We start from the raw sequence: 26,282 nt of genomic DNA, 5'->3' as shown, positions 1-26,282 counted from the left end.
TTCCTGATCAGGGAACAGCCTGTTACTTTTTTTAAAAGGAAATCGGAAGGGTTGATTTTTAGAGAAAAAAAAATGGCTATGGAACGGTGTAATCTAACAACCAGCAAAGTAACAACTTATAAGGTACAAAGCATGTTAACGAGGCGTGAACTTTGACCACGTGATGGCACAGCACCTGGGGTCAGGACTGTATGAGATGATTCAGAAGGACCCCTCTGAGCATCATGTTTTGTTAACTTCCATCTTGTTTTTGAAGCTGTAAGCTTATTCCTTCCACCCTGTGCTTCTGCTTCTTTGTTTCTGGTTCTCTGATGCATCTCCTATTGTCCCCACTAGCCCAATGTTCCTCTGTAGATTGGCTGTGTCTTTTTTTTTTTTTCCCGTTTAAATCATAGATTGTGATTTCCTTCAGGCAGAAGATGAAAAAAATAAAAACCTAAGCAACAGATTAAATTGCTCTGTGAAAGCCTCAGTTACAATAATACTGGCTTTTCCCTCTCCCGCACAGACTTAGATTGAATGGAGGATGTGTTTGGGAGAAGAACCATGTTGGAGAGCCCTGCACTAGTATTTCAGACCCTTTAAATGAATTAGCTGTCCATCATATCATAACAGAGTATAGCCACTCAGGTCCTGCTGTGCTTCATTTTCATTAGCAGAGTTCTTTTTTTTTTTTTTGCTTGTATGAATTCATTTCAAAATCCAAGTCAAAATAAAAATTAATTTCTCTCTGCAGCTCCAGTGTTCTGGGGTGAAGTGCAATGATTCTGCCCTTGCACAGTCATCTGTCACCCAACTTCGGTAGCATGTGCCTGTCCCTTGGTGCCTTGGGTGCCTTGGAAGCTTGGCTTTGAGAGCGGTCCCTCTTCAGGCCCCTCACCTGGCGTGGGCAGCAACGGGTGCAACTAGCAGCCTTACCGGCCAGATTCGGTGCAAACCATCTGCTTCTCACAGCAGTGCTGGCTAATGATCTCAGCATGTTTCACGCCATGGGAACTTTGTGCAAGCACATTCTCATATGGTGGATAACAAGGAAGCCCTAAATGTTTCCAGCCTGCAGAGAGGCTGTGAAAGCAGTAGCCGAATCAGGGGTGGGTCAGATGGAGTCGGTGAGCCATGATGCCATGGGCTGAAAAGTCACTCCACCACACATGGCGCTGATAGATTGAGCCCTGGCACACTGAGTTTTGCTTTCTCAGACACTTCTGCAGAGAAGGCAGTTCACTGTGCTGTGCTTCTCCCTCTGGAAAAAAAGCTGTTCTCTCTGCACAGCCCAAGGTGTCCCTCCCAGCCTTCTCCTGCCTCTGCCACCAGGCTGCAGCTCTAGGGGTGGTTTTGCTAACAACTCATTGGCTGCTTCATTCAAATAGGGAAGGAAGGGTCTCGGTGAATGTGTTTTTTCTCCCATTGTCTTAGATTTCAGAGCTGCTCTCTGTAACGCTGTGGTGCAGGGGAGGCTCATCTTGTTCTGTTCAGATGGAGCTATGAAATGTAAGTTGTTGTGATCTGTAAACCCTCGTCCTCCTGGGGTCTTTCTTTCTGGCTGTGTGTAGCTGGAGCAGGGCAGTATCCTCCGAGCTGGCTGAGCATGGTGGGAAAGGGAGAGGAGAGAGGACGCAGTGCTTGAGGACAAGGGAACATTCATTCTACCAGAAACCTATTCCCATTTTCTCCAAGGTTGCATACCTGTCTGACCTTCAAAAAAGGGCACAAGCTGTGGGAAACTCAGACATGTGTTATCCATGTGTCAGAGTGCTGGATAGGTGAAGTAGCACAGCAGTTTTACAGCTCATATAGGGCTCAAGAAACATACTTATGCACCTGATATCTTGGAGCTGGGACAAAAGACTGTGGGAGAGAGATTGCATTGTCTGCCACAGCTGCTGCTGCAATTAAAAGATGTGAGTATTCCTGCTAAAGTGGTCATGTTCTTTATTATGGTGGAGCCCCATTTATTTTCATTTCGAAAATAAGGTATCTGAGTTGGATCTTCTAGTTGGTTTCATTGCTGGAAAGGAGGAGCATTGTATCTTTGAAGCCATGTTGTTTGGGTTGTGAACAAGAGAGATTTTCCTGTGTCTTTTCCCCCATTCTTTTTTTTGATCTGTCTTTTTCAGTATCTGATAGCTGCTCATCAAACTGTCCCAAAATCAGTGGAGTAAAACAGAGCTGGTTTTGTTAAGTTTTACTGTTCAGGATTCTTTTCTCCACCCTGACAGAGGTATACCCAGAAAGTCTATTCTCGCTGTGGTGCTGGTGAGTAGAGGACAAGCAGCTGCAGAAGTCCTGTCCGCCTGCAGATGGAGGACAGCACTGCATTGCCTGACATGCAGAAGCAGCAGGGTCAGAGCTTCACTGCTTTCACATGGAAAGTTTGCTTTTTGGGCAGGTGTGGTCATCTCTCTATTAGGGACTGAGTCCTGGGCTACTGCTTCTTTCTGTATTGGTCTACATAAGCGACTGTGAATAAAATCTACGATTTAAACCAGGGCACCAAGGTGAAAAGCTATGTCATCCTTCATCAGTGCCTTACAACATAAAGGCACCAGGGTTAATCTTATGAAAGGAATTGGAAAATTGACAAGTCATTTTTTTTTTAGTCTAATGCCTTTGTATTTTCATGATCAGTTGAAGCCACTGGCCCTTAAATGATTCAAAACCTTCAAATCGTTGTCTTGGACAGTAAACACCTTGACATAGTTTCCAACCCAGTGATAAGCTACAGCTTTGAAAGCTCTTTTAATTATTTAAAAAAACCTCTGGGATAAATACACCTTCAGCAGCTTAGATGTTTCCTTCTGAAACTTGCTATATGTGAGCTGAGATGAATGCAAAAGTAAAAGGAGTCAGATGTAAAAGAGGTAAATCTGCTGACCGCCTTCTAATCTGGTGACTCCCGTGCAGTGTTTCAGGCTATTTTCTGATTGGCAAGCTGAGTATATTGGTCCTAAAAATGTTAATAAGCCTTTTGTAAATGAGTTTTAACTTGTTAATTAAGAATTTCTAGCTATGGTTATGACCTGCAGGGAAATGTTTAATTGGCTGTTTTCCCTAGCTGGTTAAATGTCTTTGTACTAGAAAAGAGGAAGAGTGTATGCTTATGGGATTTGAGCACCTCAGACCTAGTGTAAGACAGGATTCCTGTGCTTAATACTGCTGCAGAAATTTTCACCGCTGACCTCTGCAAGGCAACTCCCCACTTCAGTGCAATGGAGCAAGCACTTGCTGGCCTGCCTCAGTTTGCTCTTCTCTTGGAGATGAATGCAGGTAGTGGAAGGCAACAGAAACATACTCCTGTCTGGTGGAACATGGGCACACATTTTCCATAGCGGCAGAGCCTCCCTCTCTGGGGATATTCAAAGGCCATCTTGTCATCATCCTGGGCATCTGGCTCCAGGTGGCCTTGCTTAAGCAGGGGATGTTGGACCAGATCACCTCCAGAGGTCCTTGCAAACATCAACCAGCTTGTGTTTCTTCTCAGCCAGGGAAAGAGGGAGGGGAGGGATGCACTGGCAGTAAGTCATGCTGTGAGTCAGCAGCCTAGCAACAGGCCAGAGAGGAGCAGGGGGGCATTTGCAGCCACCAGCCTGTGTTTGGAAGAGGGATGGATGGCTAAGGCGTGAAAGATGACACTGACACTGATCTTCCCAAATGAGGTGTGAAGGTGACTAGAGATCCTGCGCGGAACCAAAACATGGGCCTGGGTCCATTGTGAAATGGGAATGCCTACATGTAACCTGGACTGGCTTTCCAGCATCCAAACAAATGTTTCCCACTCTCTGCTAGAAGGCCCATTGAATTACTGGATGTGGTGGTGAATTCCCCTTGTTTGTTTGTAGTTAAGTATCCAGTAGTCTGGAGAAACTGTAGAATGTCATTCAGTGTTCCTTGCAGTGACGCTCACTTTCCCTTCTGCAGAAATGCAGACACTGCTTGAGGCAGCAGAACACCCTGTGCATGTGAGGCAAAGCAGGGAGAAGGCACTGCATGGGCAGGATTATTGCCATCACTCTCAGTTAGTTGTAATACTCAAGTGGAGAATGCCTCAATACCTTGCACAGACACGCTTTCTGCAGTATGGAAGAAGACCAGAAGGATATATCTATCGACGTAATTTAGAACATTTGTCCAATTACATTTTGAAGACAGTGATTCGGCACCGTGCTGCTGCTTCCTTTTTAAATGCTTAGTTGCAGCTGAAAACAATCTGAAGCTTGAATTCATATTTCAGCAGGTTGTAGCCAAAATCTGGAAATCTAGTCACGTCTGTGTGCAGCCATTATTGAGTTTAATGAGAACTTTACGTCCGCAACAAATGGCACCCCATTTGTCTTCATCTAATCATCCATGAAATCCTCCACTCCTCTCAGAAAATTTGGGGTGAATCCTTGGTTGAAAGTAACTGTCTTGTAGCAGTGGCCATCTGGAAATGCCTGTTGCAGCATAGCTATGAAGGGTGAAGAAGCCTTCTTTCTCCATTTCCGTATAGGACGCTTTAAGTAGAGTATTTCATTTGAGAGAGCAGCCACATGGTGGTTAGCACTGTTGCAAACCACTGCGCTGATTCAGGTGCATAGAGATGAGCAGACAATGTGAAGAAGTGGGTAGAAAATGACTGAGGACTGTGCGTGCAAGAAAACCTTTAAAGCAAGCTGTGTTGGAAGAGTGAACAATATTCTGCTTATTAACGTAGATTGGAATTTCCTGCTAGCTGAGAATAATGCAAAGGTCACTCACCAGCTGCAAGCAAACAGCGTGTGGTTGATTCTAAAATTAGTTAATCTCTAGCATTTCCATTTCTCTTCTGTGCATTTCTTATTCTCTACCTTAGGCCTCGGAATCCTATTAGAGATACCACAAGCTTGAAAGAAAATTAATTCTTTCTTTGTTCTTCTCTGTAAACTTCTGTAAACTGTGGCAGTTGAGATAACTAGGTGTCTGTTGCCCATCATTATTGCCGGTGTATTATTATTATGGCCCTAAAACACTTTCCATATGCTCAGTGGCATGATTTAACTCTTGAATGGCTTAGAGTTACGCTTTCCTCCCCATCAGCTGGAGCCTGCTAGCACAAACATGTTATCTGCAACCATTTTACAATGGCTTTTTTAAAGTCTTCTCTTTTATCTCTTGGTCTCAGAGATAACCTCAGGGAGAACCTGAATAATGGCCTCAGAAAACCCTCAGTTTCTTTTTGCTGATGAGCTGGGAGCTGCTGACATGATGATGCAGCACCGTGGCTGGTCCGGAGGTGGGAAAGTTGTCAGAGCCTTGCATGGAAACGAGGACAACAGCACTGCAGGCATAAAACTGCCCCCGTGTTAGCTGACGTGCAAGGCAATGCTAACTACTGAAGAAAATAACTCTAGAGAGCACCTGCTTCTGCTTTAGGGGATCTTGCAGACGGGTTTTAACCTGACAGCTGTATAAAATAAACTACTTAAAAGCAGAAACACCTATCTTGGGACATGTGGCTGATCCTTTGCCTGCAGAGGTGATTTGTGTGGCAAGAGAGGTAGTGATCCTTAGAATGAGCATGGCCAGCCGGTAACATAGGAGGAACTTGTCACATTCAAGTGAGTTTACACACTGAGAGCCAGTAGTGCTGTCTGGATATAAGAAGCCAAATCTGGATGTAATAAACCAAATCCCGCACTCTGCTGAATATTCCTGGGGCGATACTAGTTAGTCTGATACACGTCGCAGGGAATGAATGGATGGCCACTCAGTTGCTGTTCTGTGTGTATTATGTATCTAAGCCTAAGGTGAGATGTAGACACCTCTGTTCTATAGGTGGATCTCATTGCTCTGCACATGCTACCGGTACCTGCTGTGGGCAGAGATGTGTTAAAGCAGGTATGAACACAGCAAGACACATGGGACATCATTTCATCACACAGCTGGTCATATTAAACCAAGAGTGTATTTTATAATAGATAAAAGTCTCATTTTTAAAGCCCTTGTAACTGGGAGAATGTGATCTGGAATGCCCTGCATCCAGGGAGCTCTGCGGGCCTGGGCACAGCAGGAGGGAGAGTTACAGCACCGCTCTCTGCAAAAGTCCTGAGCATCTTTGCTTTTCCTGCAGCCTGTCCGTCCACTGCAGCCTGTTTAGTGGGAACAGGCAGTAGTATGTTTGATAGCTTCTCTGAACCCCTTGTTTATTTTGAAACTTGTGAGAATTTTAATTTTAATCTCTTGTTAAACATTCCCCATCAACAGAGTCACAGAATTTATCAAATTGTCTAATTCCTAGCTTCCTTCCTTAGGCTAGAGCTAATGTTTCCTCGGGTTGCAAAGTCAGAATTTTCCTTTCTTTGTAATAAATGTAAATACAGTTGTAGGATTCAGGATTTCTCACTTTTAGGCGTAAGAATCAAGATAACTGGCTCCTGTCATCTCTTCAATATTCTTCACGTTTAAACACATTACCTGGCTAGGCAGCCTAATGGGAATTCAATACAAAAGATATTAAATGCAAACATACTTTTTAAATGTTGATTGTATAGAGATGTTCATGTTCTTATATACTGAAAGAAGAGAACTTCGTCTTTGATGTTACATTCTCCTCTCATGTAATTTTGTTTTGACAGCGATGAGAGCGCTTAACAAGGCAGTGGGGGCTGCGGAAGCATGCTGTTGCACTAATGTAAAACTCAAGCAATGCCATTAAAAGAACAGGTTTTTCTCCAGGTTTCCTTGGTGGACTGCAAGCAGAGCGTGGTCTGCAGTCTTGTGTTGCGTCTTAAGCATCGAAATCTCCGTACCCATAAAAGCTACAAAACAAAAAACAGCAGTCAGCGATGTGTCCGCTTAGATAGAACACCCCAAAAGAATAGCAGTGAAAGGGAAGAAAAACATCCCCCAAGCCATGTCCTTCTGCTGACTGAACATGTGTGCAATCTGACCGGGGAGACCCATGTACTGCTGGCATCCAGAGCTGCGCACCCAGCGCTGTCTGCCTGCGGCTGCATGGACAGGGGGACGCTGTTTGTCCATACACAGCTTGTAGCAGTGCAGCAGGAGGATTCGGCAGCCACACAGATCTTCTTGGAAGAAGCGGTGTCCGGTCTGGTGTTTACGTCCATCTCTGCTTTCGTTTTTTTTATTAAATTCCTGACCTCCTTTTTGTGACTGTTCACAGGATATTTGTGACACATGGCCTTCAGGAGGGTTTATCTGTGTCACCCATGTCATTCAGGACACTTGTAGCAATATCCAAACTGGGCTAGCAGGGAAATAGAGAGAGAGAATCTTTAGAAGAGTTGATATGTGGTCCTTGCTTGAATATTCTGGAATGGCAGTGATAGCTTTGTACATTTTAAAGAAAAAATCACTTGCATTGATACACAGCAGAGCAATACAGCAATCAGAAATGCCTGCTGTTCCTCACTGCTCCTTAGCATCCAGTTTAGGGGCAACAGTAGAAAAGGGTTAGGTCTTAAATTCCATAAAGTTGAAGAAAACTCATCTTTTCATTCAACCACCGTTCCACTACGACCAGAGTCTTGGAACAACTGACTTTTAAATTCAAGCTTCTGTTTTATGCGTCCTCCGTAGCATGGTTTTCATAGTCCTCAAGGAGGCAAATTATGGAGTCGGAGAACTGATGAGATGGTAGAAAACCTTTCACATTTGAACTGCCAGTTCCACTCCAGCAAAGACAATAACCAGGAGTCATTAGAAAGGTATTTGGACAGAAAACGACAGATTTTCATGAAGACCAATTCCTGCTATACCAGAACCCATATAAAAAATTATTTGTGAAACACACCTTGTACTAATCTCGCTCTTGATCTCACCAGACTAGCTGCAAAGGCAAGCAATGTTGGCCTTCCCCCAGGACAGTGAACTCACCGTTCCCTACCAGCAACAGATCTGTTTTCACAAGTTAATGTTTAACGTGGAGGCACTGCATGGCCCCAGCCCTACAGGCTGCTCTCAGTCACTTTTCCTAGGAGGGGTCCGGTTGCTGCCAGCAGTGCTGAGGAGTCTGGAGTGTTAGGGTTAACTGGGGCTGTGGAGTGGTTGGTGGAGCATCTCTAGCTGTTCCAGCACATAGTAGCTGCCAGGTTACACTGGGGTGGTAGCTACCAAGGCACACCATTTGCATGTGCCTTTGAAATGTGCTGATAAACCTACTGGTATCTTGTACATGGCGAAATGGGGACCAATTTCCATTTTCGCCTTGTGTTTAATGGGGCTGCTGGGAATCCAGTGCAGATACTTCTCGTCTGTCCTCACTCCTACAGGAAAACACTTTTCGTATGAGCATCCAGATACTCTGCTGTGTCAGGTTTATCCAGACTCCTCCTGTGTAGTTTCTCTCTTCCCTGTTTCTTAGTGTATCTGTGAATCACTCTGCGGCTTGTCATAATTTATTTTTATGACATGCTGAAAGGTATAATAGGGACTTATAAAGATGCTAGGGAGAAGCCACCTGAAATAGCAAATGTTTCTAATTATAAAGTTAAAGCTGCCTTTCTAAGCTATTTGGTTCTTTATTATACCTTGAACAACCCAAAAATGTACTTGGCTACAATTAGACTTCCAGATACAATAGGTGAATTGTAAATGAAAACCATCCAGTGGAAAATTACACTATTAGCCTGGAGCAGTAGCCCTGATCTTTACATTTTATGGTGCTGCACAGCCTACACATCCAGTAACGTTCTGTGAGTCCATAAAGTTGAGAGGACAGTCTCTTAAAAGCAGAAGAGTTTAGTTTTTTGAAAAAATTAAAATCATTGTTACTTTTTTTTTTTTTAACATTCCCAGGCTTTCCCACTTTAGTCTGGCTTAAATGGAAATAATTTATCTTTGCCTTGCCAAGATTTATTAGGCAACATTCCTGAAAGAGCTACATTTAATTATATTCAGTTATGGTTTTGGTACCTGCAGGGTAAAAAAAATGTATATGTAGATTTCTGTACAAGGAAGAGTAATAGTAATTATAATTTAGATTTTGCATCTTCCACGGTTGTGCTTGGATTTCAATCCCTTTCTTTATGCGGGGTTGCGTCCTGATGGTCCAGGTTTGCAGCTTTATGAAAATGCTTTGCTGACGGTACTAATTAAAGGCTGTGGTGCACACCTTCAGCCATCACTGATTCATCACGGTGTTCATGGAGAAACGAGAGTGGCAATCTCACAGCTGGCAGAGGAAGAAATGAGCTAAAGCTACACAGGAGCGGGCAGGGATTGGGACCATGTGCATGTAGGTTCAAGAGAGCAGCGAACAATTCAGGGTACTCACTGTCTAAAGCTGTCATGTCTTTGGCTCCTGAAAAGTGGTCATCACTCTGTCCGAGATTGACATCTGGAGCCAGCAGTCTGAATACAGACTCTTCTTCATCTGCCCACTGCACTGGGAGCCAAGGGCATTTCAGATGCCATCGGAGATGGTTTGAGTACAGTCTTCAATAATTACATTAGTCAGCTTGGGCACAGGATATTAAAACTGACATCTTGTCCTCCTACGGGATTTGAATAGGTGCCATTTTGCAGGAGGCTTGCCCTAGTCGTTAAAATAAACAGAAACTGGAGAGGACTCTCTTGACTAAAAAGAAGAGCTCTAGATAAATGGTTCTTTTTCTGAGGAAGAGGTTGGAGATCCTTCTGCTTTGTTTCTCTTATTTCCACCTCTGCAGGTAACACGTAATATTCAGGATCTTCAATTCTGAATGTATCTGTAGTTTATCTGGGAGGTGTACATACCTTAATAGGGTTCTCAAATGATCTGTTACAGGATATAATTTGTGTTAAGTTCCTTGGGTTATAAGGTATAGAAGACTACTGATGTATTTTTGATTAAAGTGATGTGCTTTCCTGTTTTCTCCTGAGATAAAAAGAGGAGTTTGCCAGTGGCATCTCCCTTCTTGTATTTTTTGAAATGCAGCAAAAAGACTCTCTTTAACCACCTTCTGAAACACACACAATTCTTTTAGATTTGTACTTTCTTTTTAATTCATGGAGAACAGCTGTGGAATTGTTACTCCAACAACATAAATGAATTTCTCAACAGATGGCTCTCGCACTGGCTGGGACGAAAACAGCCTCTTCCTCCTGGTGTGGCTTGTTTGTTGTTCTTAAATCCTGATATCTTGACAGGGCTCCAGTAAGTCTTTGCTGTTTTCGTTGCAGTGTAAGTATAGTGTTGCTCCAGTAATTCTGCATTGAAGTCTTGCTCCTCTCCCCTTTAAAATTTTTCTTTTAAAACAAGGGAACAAAGGTGTTGACTTTTTTCTTAAATTTCATCTGTGTATGCAACACATTCAGTTAGAGAGATCTGAATGGAAATGTAAAGTTCCTCCAGCTGGAAATGGTTTTACAAGGGAGTACATCAAAGAAAGAGACTCATTTTAGACCTTGAAACTTTCTTCCCTTCATTGCCTCAACTAAGGAAATTTTACTTAAAAAACCAGAGAAGATATTTTGGACCATGTAATAGTTTACATATAAAATACCAAGCTTGCTCAGGTAACATTTAATCTCCCATTTCTGAAGCAGGGATGAATCTTCACATTGCAGAGATGCGTGGACGCTTACTCACCTCACAGGCTTGAACAGATGTAGGAGTCTCATGCTTAGAGAATCTGTTTTTTTCACCTGTGGTGTTTTTGTGACAGTCATCTTGAATATGACATGAGATGCACCAGCCTCCTCCCTTTGCTGTGCCAGCAGAATCCATGAATCAGCGTAGCCCAGATGCGGTGGCTTCATGGATATGGATCCCACTTTTGAGGTCCAGTTGGTGTAGTCATGGCTCCAGCAGCAAGTGCCGGGAGCAAGTGCTGGGCTGCACGCCTGTGCGAGGAGTGGTGTCATCCCGACCTCACTCCGTCCCTCCAGGGATTGCAGCGCCTGTGGAGGCTCTCTGGGCTGGTGAGCACCACAATGTTGAGGAGACTGTCAGGTGATAAGGCAGCCTGTGCTGCCAGAAGAGCCATACCCCCTCCTCTTCCGAGGAAAAAGCAGTGTGCCAGCCCGGGCTGCCAGCTGAACTGCGCCGTTGTAAGTGGTGGAAGAAATACAAAAACATACTGCGAGCAAATGTCACAATTTGCGGGAGGTCCTCTTTACCGGGGCTCAGTAAGAAACCCCCTTTGCTGGTCATTAGCAGTGGATTCTTCTTCCCTAAGAAAACACCTTCACTGTGATAATTACCTCCTGTAAGCTGTATTGATGGTACGAGACCTGGTCTACTTCTGGAGGCTTTTGGGAAATGATGTTCTTCAAGAGATGCCATACAGTACAGCGAGGAGTTAACCTGAAGCTGGGAGAGAATGCAACTTCAGCATCTGTGTTCTCTACACGGCCACGCTTTTATGAGATATGTCTTGGCTCTGTATGAACCACAGCACTAGCTCCTGTTCTACTCGGTGTACTTTTCATTTCTGGATTTAAATCGTAGCATGTTAATGCAATTGGATACCCACTGGTGTGATGGAAATACAGAACAATTACTGAAATGTTTGTGCAGGATGAGCAGGGGTGCCTGAGTTCAAAGTGCTGGGCATGGTTATTAATGAAAATCTGTTTGGCATGGCTCCTGTATAATTAGGATGCCACACATTGTCTCTTTGTGCACGGGTCACTGTCAGCATCTCAAGATTATCGTGGGCATGATGGCAGGAGGCAGCTACCTCCATAATTTGCTTGATGTAAAAGCTGGAGCTGAGAACCAGCAGCTCAAACTGGAGCTCAGCCATACAGACGGTTTTGGAAACTTCAAAAGCAGTCACAAATTCCCTGAACCCTGCCCCATTATAGCTGGGGGAGTAGTTCTATCTGAAAAGCCCGTGGAGCAGTTGGAGTAAATGGCCCTAAACTGTACTGTTTGTGCAATTTCATATCCATTTCTGCTCAAAGCAATTCTGCAGGGATTTTACATAGTGTAAGAGCAGAATAATTTAATTTTGCTATGTTAAAGTCTATTAGCTCTCCTGCACACAGGAAATAGTTCACAGCTTCTTGGTAACGCTGAAATGACTGAGGTGGGAAATGCGAGTGAATTACATTTCCCTGTGTAAGCACAGGTGTATACTCAGTGTTGACTATATTGCTCTGCTTCAACTGTTTGCATATACTGCAGAAGTGGAAACATAACAAACAGAGACAGGTTAGATGTACAGAAGCTATCCTGTGATTAAACACCATGCAGTCTTAATGTCATTCTTCACATATAATACTTACCCTACTGGCTGTGGGAACTGGGTGAAACACAGATTGCAATTAAATCGTTGATCTCTCTGGCATAGATCAACCATTTGAGTTGTTTTGGGTGTTTTCTGGCCATGACCCTACTTCTCTTTCTGTGACCCTGCTCTGTGGGGCTCAGGCCACCTCTGTGTGCTGTCTCGGGATCACCCCACCTCACACCCCTCAATTAAAAGCGATGGTTCTGCAGGCACTTTACACAAGCTTTTGCAACGGTGACCAATTTCCAGATATCATACTGATCATGTGGTCTTGTAATTTAGATTGCAAATGTTGCTTTAGAGGTCAAGTTCTTACAAGATGGATTACAATTGTAGAGACAGAGAAGAGTTTAAATGGAAATGCAGCCAGTTTAAAGTAAACGGAAAGCCTACAGTTTTTGTCAGGTTAGAGCACAGGTTACAGGCAGGGTAGGGACTGGCAGCTTCATGGGAAGTGAGATGTCTCACCTGGAAATTATCTTGACAGGAGACCTTAAGGCTAATGGGCTCCCAGCTATGGGCTGTGAGCTACTTAGGGGTGAAGGCAAAGGTCTGGCAATAAGGAGAGGGAAATAGTAAGAGCAAATGAAGGTGTGTGAAAGAGCAGTATAAGAGCAAGTGAACCTAAAATTAAGTCCCAAGATAGCTGCACTTAGCCTACAGGCTAATCGTTATGATTTGTGTCGTCAGTACATTATGTGATTATGCATCATAATGGGCCAGGACTCTGCAGCCTCTTCGGGAGGTCGTTACAATGCACTTAGGTATCTTGCGTTTGTACAACATGAGCGTCAGCTTAGATAGATCTGTATGCCGCAAAGTATGCTGAAGATATGCCCAGGGGTTAGGCTATATGTAGATGAGCTTTTTAAAACACGAATTTCGTCTAAAGCATCAGAAGCTCTCTCTGAGCTGTGGTGCTGGGAGCAGGGACCTAATGAGAGTGCTTTAATATAGCTATAACATACACATTAGGTAGCAGTTGGAAAGACAGTCTATCTTTCAAGGTTTAAGCAGCGCTGTCTGAAAGTGCCTTCAATTAACGGCTAATGACAAGCTTTCTTCGGTGATTGTCTCGTTATCTTGTATAGCCAGATAATGAGAATGATCACCCAGAGAGACTTCAATTTATTTACCATTTTTTATTTCATCGGGAGGCTTCTGGATATTTGAGTCAGTAGCATTCCTGATTTGTGCCTCCGTAAGTCAAAGCACCTGAGTGCAGCTTCAGTCTATCATTGCTGTGAAGGTTTACATTTCAGATAGCTTTTTTCAGCAGCACAGATGTTGCAAACCTTAAATTACTGCACAAAGTTGCTTTTACCCTGCAGAAGATGGAACTAATAGGTAAGGAAGACGGTATCTCTTTCCCATGGCTGTCTTCTTAATGATAATGGCATTTAAAAGACCTACAAAGGGCTGTTTCAGCTAAATATCTCATGTCCGCTGGTATCTGAAAAGAGAATAATGAGCTGAAAGTGTTTCTGTGCCCACCCGCAGTGTTAATTGAAAGCTGTGAAGACAAAGAGGTAGAACCAGGCTCAAGGGACCTTTCTTACAGAAACTTTATGTGAACCATCTCTCTTGTATCTGAACGTATTGTCTAAGCCATCCTCATTAAGCTAAAAGGCTTCAGTGGTAATGAGAGGTCTTCTTAATGCGTCCCCTTGTATTAATTGTATAGGCAACCTGCAAACCAAACTGAAACCCTTGCAGAAGATCCCATTCTTACGTTTTGTTGACTCTTCTCTAGTCTCCACTTTTCTGTACATACTGCACGCCCCAGAAGAGACACACAAACATGGACCTAAACTCCAAACTTACAACTGAGAAGGTACCTTAGGAGGAAAGGTGTGCATTTTTTATTTGCTTTTTAAGATCATATTTTGCTTTTCCCCTTCTATTTACGAGCTCCTTGTATGAATAAAGCCCACGGAGAGAAGAAATTGCCAGATGATAGGTGACAGATAGGTAGAGAGGCAGCTCTTTACATTGATCAGGGATGTGTGACATAGTTGAAACACTGGGGAGCTCTGTCTGAATTATGATAGTTTGGATGATAATGAGAAAGGAGTGAGTTCCTGAGAAAATTAACTGAGCAAAGAGCTTGAAACCGTTCACAAGGCTATTTTGGAAAAGCATTTTGCTGGAAAAGGAAGATGATAGGACGAAGAAACAAGCCTGTATACTGAGATCAACCTTTAAAATGTCGAGGGAACAGTCTGGCCCGTGAGACCTGTGATTTGTTTGTGTAATTTTCTGCTTAATATCAAATGTTTGCAGGAAGGGACCACTTTCCATGACTGTAATATAGTCCTGGAACTGCACCTCCTGACCACTTTTTTTCCCCTGCAGTGTAGTTTGAAGTGTAATATTGGTACTTACTGCTTTCTGGTGCATGCTATCAACTGTATTCAGTAGAAATGCATTTATGAAAATGCTGTTATCACAGGGGATAGAACCCCGGAGGAGGACCCCACTCTCCTGTCCTTGTGTTGAGCAGCTTCACTTCTCTGGATCTCAGTTTTCCCAAATATGAAATAGAGGATAACGATTCAGACCTCTCTTGCAAAAACACTTTGAAAGATTAAAAGGAGGGTAGAAAAGCTAAGACACAGGGAAAAGAACTTAGCATCACTGCAGGGAATACAAACGAAACCATCTGTGCAGTGTGGCAACAGAGACAAAAAGGCAAACAGAAGTTCAGGGTGATGAAAATGCAGACAAAAAACCGTGAAGCCATTCTAGATCCGTAGTACGTTGCCTGGGACATGGTGTGTGTTTCTGATCACCCATCCTAAAATGGATATTGTGGAATCAGGAAGAGTTTGGGGGTCTGTAACAAGAAAGAAAGAGTGCAAATACTGAAAATGCTTCTTCTTGAAGAGGGAAATAGTAGGAGGCATGCTAGAGAGAGAAAAATAATCAAGAATGTAGGAAAAAAAAAGAGATAAGGGGTTAGTAGGTACCTGAACTTCTGCCCCAAAACACAGGATATTAAGAATTTAGTGGGACTGAAAGGCACTGATCCCAAAGCTGAGTCAGTAGAGTGAGAGGGAGATGGGGGGATGTGAATCCATTCCTACAACTTATGGACCCACTGTCACAAGACACCAGTTCATGGATAAGGAGGATGCGGGGATCTACACCAAAGTAAAAATAAACAGTATGAGAAGGAACAGACATTCTTTTTCCAACGCCTCTGGCAGCCCTGTAATTACTGGGGTTTGAAAGGGGACTTTCCCAAGCACCAGGTCATCCTGAAGAAGATTTCTTACCTCACCTGGGGTGAATGAGCTCAAGCCTTTGGTAAGGTCAAGGTAAAGACAGGCTGCTCTGATTTGTTGTAATAATTCCCTTGCTCTTACTTCACCAAATGCTCCAACTCTCCCAGCCCTCAGAGGAGAACATCTGTACGGGCAGCAGGGTGATGCTGGCAATGAAACTGGCAGGGTTGCAAATTAGGGTTACAAGACACACCAGAGCATCAGGGTGAAGGATAGGTCTGCTGGGCACAGAAACACACAGCAGAGCCATGCACACACAAGGTGAAGAAAGGCATAAAACCAAAATTCCCCTGATGGCCAAGTAAGTAATTTTATGGGCTCCTCCATGGTGTTTGGCGTGACAGATAGTGCATGAGCACTTCACAAAGTCCTTGTTTATCTCTGCTGCCCTCCTGCTACATGTGGGTAAGGATTAGAAAGCCTTACCAGCTCGCCCTGGTCCTTTCAGAATTCCTTGCTTCTCTCTCTTGATATTATAGCTTATAGGATAAGGGCTTGAGATGGAGACAGATTAAGGACAGAAGATTATTTGGGGTTTTCAGTGCAACATACCTATCAGCTGACGATTTTTCCCCCCTCCTGATTCGTATCTTTTCACCTACTCAAAGCACAGCTGCCACTCATTTTGATAGCATTTGTAAGCACTTGGCATATCACACAGCAGGGCTGTGATCCAGGAGCCCAGCAGAGGAGGGAGACCTTATTAGTGACCCTTTGTGGGAAATCTGGTTTTTACGGACTTGCCACATTTCATGTAAGATCGTAAAGGTCCCAGTTCTCTATGAGAGCCCCAAGTTGTATTATCGCATGATCATCTTTCCTCCTGTGTGGTCTGCTCCCCTTTCCCTACATGACTTGCAACTTCTGCAAGAAATCATGTGCTTGGGCTTCTGTGCCTTCTTTGGGTAACCCTGATTCATCTCCAGTGTAGGTCCTCGCTGGCTCCTCAATTACCAAGGGAAAAGGTTTACAGGAGTATGTCATTAAAGACTATTTTGTAGCACATAGGTTTGCAGGGGCTCAAATTAGGCTGCAGTAACTGTATTTGAGAGCTCAGCAAACCAGCCGTGCTATTTTGTTTGGTTTTTTTTCTCTAATGTCTGTTCCCTGCAGTTTTAGCTGAGGAGAATGGACTATAAGGAAGCCCCAGTGTGGTGTGGCACAGCAGCACCAGTGTGGCTTCGGGTGATCTGAGCACATAGCTCTGTGCCACCATCCTCAGCTGGGTTCAGACAGTTAGGTTCCTGAATCCTATTGATTTATCTTCATTGCAAGAATGCTTCTGGAGCTTCACTCAATGGTAGTCTGGGACCAGCTGGGGAAGTACCAGCAAGGGTCGGCCATTGCCCTTCATGTGCACTAGTCCTGGCAGAGAACGGAGGTGCATTGTGTCGCAGGTATCTGACAGCTATGTCCACTATTGCTTTTAACCCTGACCACTTTTCACTATCCCTGTCCTGTCTCTTCCTTATCTTCTTGTACTTGTTCTTCTAGGAACGTCTTTCAGCCATTCCTATTTCCCCTCCTGGCTACCCGTCCAAGTCTGTTCCCCCATGCCCTTCTCCAGCGAGCCCTAGTCGTCCTGGCAGATCCTGCCTTCCCTCCCTGCTCGTCCCCTGACAGTCCCCAGCCCTCATCAGCCTCAGGCTCAGAGTGCAGATGCTGAGAGGGATATCACTTAGAGGGGAGGGCTCAGGGTGGCAAAATGTGTTCCCAGCACCCCACCCCAATGAAAAAAAAATGTATTTTTAATATATATATAATTATATATATTTCAAATCAGACTGAAATAAATGTCCAGAGTGCAAAATTTCAACCCAAAGAGTAGGCGTTTGGCAAATGAAAAAAACCTCTCAGTCACACTCAGCGAGCAAAGCAAGCAAGTCCCGCCATGGCTCACAGCAGTCTGCCTTCCAGCAAGGCCCCGGGAGCCCCGGTGCAGGGCTTTGGGGCTGGTCCATGTCCCTGCAACAGAAGGAGCAGCAGCCCAGCAGAAGCTGAATAAAGAATGAGAGCTAACATGCGTGTGCCTGAGCCTGTCCCAGGGAGCGCTGGTGCCGTGGTGATCCTTTCATCTCCCTTCCCAGCTCAACCAGGGATCTGGTTTGGCTTTTTGTGCATTCAGTGAGCTCCCTCGACCTCCTGTTCCCACCTCGTGCGGTGCATCCATCCTCCTGTGCTCTGCAATCTGCTGCGGCTCCTCGAAGGGGGCCGGGCACAGATGGCTTGATTTTGGCTGATAAAGGGGCTGCCTTCAAAGGAGAAGCGAGGCGGAAGCCGTCTGGCCTGATATCTCTTTTTGATGCTGTCAACAGGATGCTGAGGACACAAGCTGGAGCCGGATGGAGACCAGCTCCATTGCAGGGAGCACGGAAGGGAAAGAAATTCTCCTTTGAAAACGCTCTCCTTGTGCCACTAAATGGTGTCTGCTTGCCTTTATTTCAGACAGCTCCTGTCAAGACCAGTTTTCCTCAATATTTAAGGTATGCTCTGGTCTTTGCTCAGCCCGCTGCGCTATGTGAAAGATAACAGGGCTAAATATCTTCAGATCCTCTCGAGGGACGGCTAGGAGTGCAGTTGGCATTTTGTGTGCTGCTGACTTTTAAGCTCAACGTGGTAAAACTCTAACCAGGCTTGTCACTTCCCATCCGCAGCATCTGGCAGCGCTGGGGCTGTCGGACACCTCGCTGAGCCCAGCCGCAGCAGGCAGCGTGGGGCTGGCAGCCTCTCCAGGACCTTTGCAGTGCATGAACTGCGTAAACCCTGCAATAATCGAGGGAATTGGAGCAAGCTTAGCAAATATGGGAGACCATAAAAACCGCCACTTCTGGGAATAAAAATAGGTTTTTCTTCAGGGACCTCAATTTTGAACTTTTTTGTCAGGATCAAGAGGGGTAGAAGCATCCCTGCCCTTTGGAGGCATTATAATTTGTAAGCCACGTTTATAAAAATCAGCGCTTTCCCTTTAAGTCGGCTCCTGTGCCTTCGTCTCGGCTTCCCTGATTAGTCACATAATGAGGATATTTCTAATACAAATGTATCAGGGGAGAAGGGAGCCAAACAACGCCTTATCAGAAGAGAATCTGTATCCCTCCGGATGCTAATTAGTCACGGAGATGCAGGCGTGGGGGGCGGGGGTGAGGCGAGCTTCTATTTTAGAAGCTGAAATGATTTGTGCCCTCACAGTTTCTTGCACAAGGCTGGAAAACCATGCCAAGGTAGGGAGCGACTTGAGATCCCCCTCGGCTTTCGCGTCCCCGCCCCTCAGATGTGTTTGCCATGCTGCTGCTCCGGCTGCTGTTTGCAGGGTTATTTCCGTCACGAGCTTGGCTAAACAGAAACTCTCTCCTTATAAATATGGAAATCTGATGACTGAGCTCTCCGTCTCTTGGGACAAGTTGAGAGCGTTGCGCTGAAGAGAAAAGGGCTGCTGAGCAGTCAGCAAGGTAGCTTTGTTTTCTCTGTGTAGTGGAGAGAAAATGGCACGGTTTTAATTCTGGGATCCACCTTTGCAGGATGGCAAGTGGCTTCTCAGGCTGTGCTCACGGCAGCGTGCTGAATACCTTCAACTGGTGGCCATGCTGAGCATGGCGAGGTGAGGACGAGAGCAGTCCTGCTTGCCCGGTGCTGCCCTCTTGAAGCCGTTAGTGTTACCCATGCAAATCCTGGCTGAACCCATCAGCCTGAGTTGTGGGGTCAGGAGGGTGGGTATGAAAGCGTGGGTTGTTGCAGAGTTCCCTGCTCCATGCAGGCTAAGCCAGTGTCCACCGCTGAGATCACCACCTGTCTGCTGGGTGACAGATACGTTTGGTGCGTGAGCCTTGGGCAGCTGCTCCTCTGTTGGGTTGTGTTGGAAGGGTCTATGTTTTAAAATTTTTTAAAGAGCTTTGAATACCACTGGGCATCTATTATTATTCCTGAGAAATCTCTGGAAACCTCCGTCATGGAGTGGTGGGTCCCCACAGTTCTTCTTCATAGCTTTGTTTGGGTCCTGGTTACAGCCTGTCTCCTTTCCTCGATTTTCTCAGCATCCCTTCTTCCTGGGGCCAGAGTTCTGGGATGAATTTGCTTTTCCCTCATCATCCTGACTGCATATGCTATGCAGCATTCCCAGATCTTCAGCTTCCCTAGAAAGCAGGGTGCTGAGTCCTTGAGTTTTCTATGCTGGTGACTTTAACTCTTTCCTGAGACTCACTTTTGGGTGAGTACCTAAAGGGAGATGCAGTGATGCCTCTCCTTACTGAAAGCACTTACAAGATCCATCCACGCCCTTGGTTGTGAGTGCAGGCTGAGTGAAGTGCAGGTGTACAAACTCAGCTTGTACAGACAGCGCACACCCTGACCAGGCTGCCTTGGGTTGAAGGCAATAGGTCTGGCAAACGTGAAGTAGGTATGCGATGGAGAGGGCATCCTGGGGCTTCAGCATGAATCCAGAGGCTGAAAAAAACTTCTGCAGTCTGCACACATCTCAGTTTAATTCCAGAAACCTCTGACATCAAGCTGACACTCGGCGGGTGGCATTGTCCGTTGTGCGGGTGTCATCATTGTCTTGACACCTCAGTCAGGGCCTGCAGAGCTGGACACTCCTGCCCTCCGCCAGGGGTGGGGTTTACTAGGTGCGGGAGAAAGGCAGGATGAAAAACGGTTGTTGGAGAAGGAGTGAGCAGGAGAAGCAATCAAACAGCTCAGAAAAGGATCTGAGGGATTGGATTAAAGGTGGCCAGGGGTATTCAGGAGCAAACAGCAAGACCTCATTCATCTTACGTGTATAGGAGTTGAACATGTAAAATCAGCCACCTTTCTTAAAAAAACGGTCCTAACTGCTAACTGGAAAAGAACGAGTGGCCCCAGAGGTATGCTAGTAATAGCTGTGACATTGAACCACTGATCGGAGCCCTTGGTCTGTTGAAAGGTATGGATGTGGCGCCGTCCCAGCTTTTCCTGCTATTGTTCTTATAGCCAGAGGGTCTGGAAGCTTAGTAACATCATTTTTGCCACACTGGATCCAGTCCATGGCCACGATTATCCGATCTCCAGGGCATTGGAGGGAACTTACATCACTGGAACAGAACTCTCCTACTGTCATTTGTGTTGTGCCAGGACATTTTTGTCAGAATATATAATTTCTGCAGTATCTGCCAGAACCAGCCAACGTTTTTAATGTTTCCTTCAGGCAAACTTTGATCTCATCTTTCACGTACAGCTGGAAGAGCCTAGTTGCGCGCGGAGAGGATCGGAATGTGCCCACAACCGTGGCATTTCAGCAGTGATGGCACCACTTGTCCTGCACTTTCTCAGGCAGTTTCTCCGGGTGTTGGGGTTGTCTGTGGGAAGTAAGGTTCCTGTCCGCCATGAGTGAGAGTCTCTGGTTGTCTTCATTTCAGGTGGAAAACTCAATTCTCTCTTTGAAAATAGACTTTTCCTCTTGATGGTGCTCCTTTAAAGCCTTGAAGGAGTAAAAATGGGACACACCTTTGGAAGAAGCTCTAAACACTAACCAATGAGCATGAATGCAGTCACTACAAGATCCTGCTGTGGTCCTTTTTGGGCAACACTAGGGCTGTGCACAGCACTGCAATTTTCTATAGGATTCAGCTACAGCATGTAGCCAAGAGCCTGGGCTTCTGTTCCTGCCTCCATCCTCCGAACACACCATGACCTTGGCTCTGAGACGTTCCTCCATTTTTAATCATTTTGAGGGTATCGTCCCTCATGAGTGCAAGTTTAAAGAGCAGTTGTGAAGTTGTTTGGGGGTTTGTGAGATGCCAGTTGTCAAACTGTTATAATAGCCACCAAGGGAATACCTGATGCTTTATTGCCTTAAGTACTCCCATGTCTCATGTTGCACCTCAGAGTTGTGGCTGTATGATCAGAGTACAGAAGGAAAGGTGTAATATCCTCATGTATATAACCTTTGCGGGGAAGGAAATGTTTTGGCATTGAAGCATCCTGAGAACATACCTCAGTTAATAGCCATTTTTAAATAATTATTGCATGCCAGCCACTTCGCAAGTGCTGCAGGCAGTGGGGACCGCAGTGTGGCGTTTCTCTAATTTGCAATGTTAATGATCCAATTTAAGCCGTGTAGAGTTAGCACAAGATACCAAACCTATAAATGCATGTGGTAATAGTGATAGCTTATGTGCGTGAGAAGAGCCTGGAGGGAAATACGGTGTTAAATATACTCTATCATGATTGAAAGGGAAGGACCGGGGGCTGCTTGTGCTGCTGGTTTCTTGGAGGCAAATCTAACAGCAATCATGTAATTACTCCCATTTTTCTTCCTTGCCCTCAGTTGCTTTCCCAAAGTATTTGGTCTACTTACTGCATTGGTGCTTCCTCTGTTACCGTAGACTCCCAGGATTAGTCATACATCGTCATCTAAAAAAAGATACTTTCTTCCCTGTGCTGCAAATGTCATTTTTGATTAGGAAAACAGAACTCTGAAACCTCTTGTTCCCTCGCCACAGCTTACGCCTTGCAGTTTGCTGCATTTTGTTCAGCTTGAGTGCGGCAGTGGGGCAGACTCTCCGTGGCCGGGGCTCCAAGGGAGCATTTCGCCCAAGCCCAGGGGCACACACTGGGCAGACGGGCACTTCTTTTCTGCCCACATTTGAGATGAAGCCGAGAGCTGAACTCCTGCCAGTGAGCTGAGCTCCTCTGGCGGCAGGTGTACACAGTAAAAAGTTGTTTTGGTGACGCTCTGGTTCAATTTAATTAATACATTTTGAAGTTTTATTCATGCAGCAGTATCAACACTGCTGGATTTTCAGTTGGTGAAAAAAATGGCTTCAGATACCAGTTTTTCTTACAATTATAAGTGAATTAGGTTCAAAATCTGGATCTTGTAGTGGGTATTGCGGGCCTAATTTGTTGCTGTTAAATAAGATCCGTTCAGCAGTTGCTCAGAAAAGAAAAACAGCAGTGTTGTAACTGGTGTATTGGCAGCGCTAGTGGAAAGTCAATAAACAGTTGCTGTTTATTGCTTTGTTGAAACTGAGTCAGTAGCTATCAGGATGTATTTCAGTGCATCAGTTGCTGTGTCACCAAAATGCCATCTATTTTCACTTTGTTACAGGGTGGTGATGCTGAGATGAGCAGTTAGTGCTCTGGATTCAGCAGCACGCACATGTTGATGAAAAGCGTCAACCACATCTTCCTGAGAGCCTTCTGCTCTGGTCACCGTGTGATTCTGCAGTTCCTTCAACATGTAAGACTTAGAAAAATGATGGGTTTCTTCAGCTCACAGAGAGAAGGTGAAGGCCAGCCATGGTCCTTGGCAGTGGGTTTGGAGAACCTCTCGCTCCCGGGATAACCTGGTGTTCTGCCTAAATGAGTCTGGCTTAGAAGCTGGCTCCTCTCCTCCTAAGACAGTTGGGGGCAAAGGACCTAAAAGATCAGGGATCTTAGCTTGCACCAAATCCAGACCAGGCTGCCCCAAAGGCGGATCAGCTCTTGACTTTCTGTGCGACAAATCGGTTTCTAACTTGGGCTTAGAACAGCACTTCCACAACTTTATCAGGCAAATGCACAGCTCCTTAGCCTTACCTCTGCAGTTTTCTCTGATATTTCCTTACAACACTGCTGCAATTTAAGGTAATCGTTTCTTATTCTGGTGATCAGAAAGATGAAAAAAAAATTACTCCCTTTTTCTCTGTGACAGCCCTTTTGGTATCTGAAGACAGCTATTGTATCCCTCCTTAGTCTTCACCTTTTTTCTCTGAACAACCCCATTCTTCCAGTGTTCCTGGATGGTTGTAGCTTCCAGCTTTTATCTGTAGAATTGCTGAGGGGATTACATCTTCCTTGAAATAATGGACTCCGAAACTGTATGTTTAAGCCGAAGCCTGAGGGATGTGGAGGAGAGCATGAGAGAGTCTTTTGTGAGGTTTGCAGGTTCCATTCCTGCCATACATCCCCCGTGACGCATTCCTTTCTCTTGCTGAACATGCTGTTTCTGACCATTGTTCATCTCTATGGTGGATTCATCTTGATCTGCTATAAATCTCACAGCCTTTAAGCCTCTCCTTTTGTGACATTTCTCACATAGACAGACTGTGTATGTCTTGGCTGCCAGTGGTTTTGTTCCCGGTGGGTTTTTTTAAGCACTTTGTGTTCATGGATATGTTGCGTCTATGTTGTAGTGGTACCTGGAGGCTGCAGAGGTCTGTTGTCCCACACACTGTGATATGGTGCTTTTACACACCGACCCATGCACGTCGGAGTCCCCTCCCCAGGAGCCTGCTGCCTACAGCTGTGTTTCTCAGGATGACCTGGTGCGGTAGAGCTTGAGGCAGAGCGGATCTGCAAACAGCACAGGATTTTCTGTTCCCAGGGCAGAGAGGCTGAAGGCATAAATATTTATTAGCAGGAGCAATGTTCTAGCCTGAGAGTTTGGGATGACAACATGGGAATGATAGAAACTTCTTGGTGACCCCAATGTACCTCCTGTGTTTGGGGTACCTGTCATTTCTCACTGGGTTTTTTTGCTCACTCAGAACATATATTAAATTTTCCAGACTCAATGTTTGATGTGGAAAAGAAGCAAAACGCTTAGGCTCGTCCTTTCTTGTTAGCATTTGTTTGCAGTGTGTGATCCACATGGGCAGCTTCAGAAAGCAGGAGCCTGCTGAGCTGCGAGTGCTCGCTCTTAGGTTGTCACACCAGTGTCGGTACCGAGACCTCCAGCATCTTGAAGTTGGACAGAAGACAGCCAGGACATCATCAGTTGGTACAGGAGAGAGACAAAGGTAGCTGGATGATACTCCTCGGCAGCCAGCTCATAGTGATTCGGCTGATGATGATCAGACCAAAGCCTCTGAACCGTGAAGTGGTGGGTGAAGCCCTGTATATTGGGTCTTTCCTTGAGATTAGAGGGTAAGGGTCCTTCTGCTCTTATCAAAAAAATAGAGCTGCATTAATGATCATAGAATTTCCCACAGACAGCACAGTGGAGAACATTTTCTTAAGGCTGCAAAAAGGACTGGTTTTTAGGATTGGGAAGGGTGGGCAGAGAGAGACATTGCAGTTTCCAGCAATGTTTTTAAGGGGCAGCTGAAGGCCACAGAAGCCACGTGTGCCCGTTCCCTTCCACACGCACTGGAGTCCCAGAGGATTTGCAGGGTGGAAAGCAGAGGCTTGTTAGGCTTGCAAGATGTCAGAAGTCGTGGCTGTGAAGGAAAGCAAAAGAAGCTGCATTTTCCAAGGCGCTGCACCCAGCTCCATTGCTCAGGGTGTAACTGCGAGGTTTGCTGGCTGTTTGGGGCCATTTCCCCCCCATAGTCGGTGTGGGTTACTGGGTGAGGTAGATGATAAGGGTGAAAAGGCTATTGACCTAGTGCATTACGGCAGATGTTGTGTTTCTTGCCAAGTACTGCAGAAAGGAAAGGGGGGATTTAAAAAAAGAGAGAGAATAAAAACCCTGCTCTGCATGCCACCTTTCTTAAGCCCCTGATTTCAGTTTAAAGTGGATTCAGCTTCGGCCTGTGCTCCTGCATACTGAGGATTCACAGCACTCCTGGTCCATGAAGGTTCACTGGAACTAATTCCTGATGTTCATAAATGGCACATGGTACACATTGTAGGACGTGGCTGCACTTAGCAGGAGGGCAGTTTTGAAGGTCCATTGTGTTGAGCCTGTAGGAAAAAAAAAAAACAAACTAGTAAGGAACTGCCCCACCATTTGAATGCTGTGATTGTGCATGCCCAATAAAGCTGTGAGCATGTGGGGAGAAAACTTTGATTAAACTCTGGCCCCAGCCAAACATTCATGCAATGGCCTGATTGAATGTATTTTTTCCTTAGGAATGAAGACATAAGGAGGCCTCAGGGAAAAAAAAAGCCCTTAAATGTGTTAAATTCCCATAGCTGTTTAGAACCGCTGCAGCCACATCTCAGCACTTGCCTTTTGATTGGGAGTGTTGTGTTCCCCTCAGCGAGCAGAGAGAAATCACGTCATCTGGCCAGGGACCGGTCACACCAGGGAGCTGAGATTTTGACGTTGGGGTCAGAGCTGAATGCATCGGTTTAGGGAGGCTTGCAAAAAGGGGCAAAATCTCCAAGTGAATTCCAATAGCAAAAGCCCACGGTGAGTCTCAGTGTGCTAGTAGGCATTCACAAGCTGAAGGCTAATTAGTCACGTAAATGTTTCTCTGGGTGGGTGAGCTGCAGAGAGAGAAATGCACCCATTCAGTATGCATGGAAGCAAAGTGTGTTCGTGCAAAGAGGCAGCTCCAGCCGAGCTGCCGTGGGAATGCTGTCGTTCTCCCAAACGGGGTTGTTACTATGGAGTCCGGTGCGTTCCTGCAGAGTGTATATGGAGGAATGGATGGGAAATACGACAGTGCTTTGGCACTCCTAGGCCAGGAATAGACACCCTCTGGCACTAGGGATGTGGTCTCTGGCTCAGCTCGGTTTCCTTTTGGATCCATTTTACTCTCTGGAAGGAGCGGACCAGGCCTGTGCATGCAGCAGTGGTCGTCCAGACTCTGCTGGTGCTTGGTGGTCCCTGTGTGCAATTCATGGGTCTGCTGTGCAGCCATAAGATGTTCCCCTGAAGTTCTGCTGTAGAGGTGCCATGCTGCTGGGGCGGAAAATTGTCATTCCAAACCTTGGAGATGAATTCCTGGTGTGGGCTGGCATTGTTATGGACTCTGCTGCTGTGTCCTTCATCATTCTCACCTCCAGTGTCAGAGGCAGGGGTGCAGTCTCCACCAGTTGCCAGGCCTCCTCTATAGCCAGTCGGGGGAGGGAGACACATCTCCAGGGATGGATTCATCTCCTTTTAAGATGAGCA

At 45.4% G+C, this 26,282-nt stretch overlaps 1 protein-coding gene across 5 annotated transcripts in view; it reads left to right on the top strand.

The window, feature by feature from the left end:
- Positions 1 to 26,282, top strand: part of FAM219A (family with sequence similarity 219 member A) — a 95,161-nt gene that overhangs the window by 26,821 nt on the left and 42,058 nt on the right. Inside the window, exon 2 of one of the 5 annotated variants that reach the window (XM_074569766.1) lies at positions 22,566 to 22,697. The exons of the other annotated variants lie outside the window; for them this stretch is intronic. Coding sequence (XP_074425867.1) covers positions 22,617 to 22,697 — 81 coding nt within the window. The 5' untranslated portion in view covers positions 22,566 to 22,616. The remainder of the gene's footprint in view (positions 1 to 22,565; positions 22,698 to 26,282) is intronic. 5 annotated transcript variants of the gene reach the window in all.

This window comes from Larus michahellis, chromosome Z (genome assembly GCF_964199755.1).
Source record: "Larus michahellis chromosome Z, bLarMic1.1, whole genome shotgun sequence".
NCBI classification, from domain to species: domain Eukaryota; kingdom Metazoa; phylum Chordata; class Aves; order Charadriiformes; family Laridae; genus Larus; species Larus michahellis.
The sequence above is the reverse complement of the archived record's forward strand: the minus strand, read 5'-3'. Positions and strand labels throughout refer to the sequence as shown.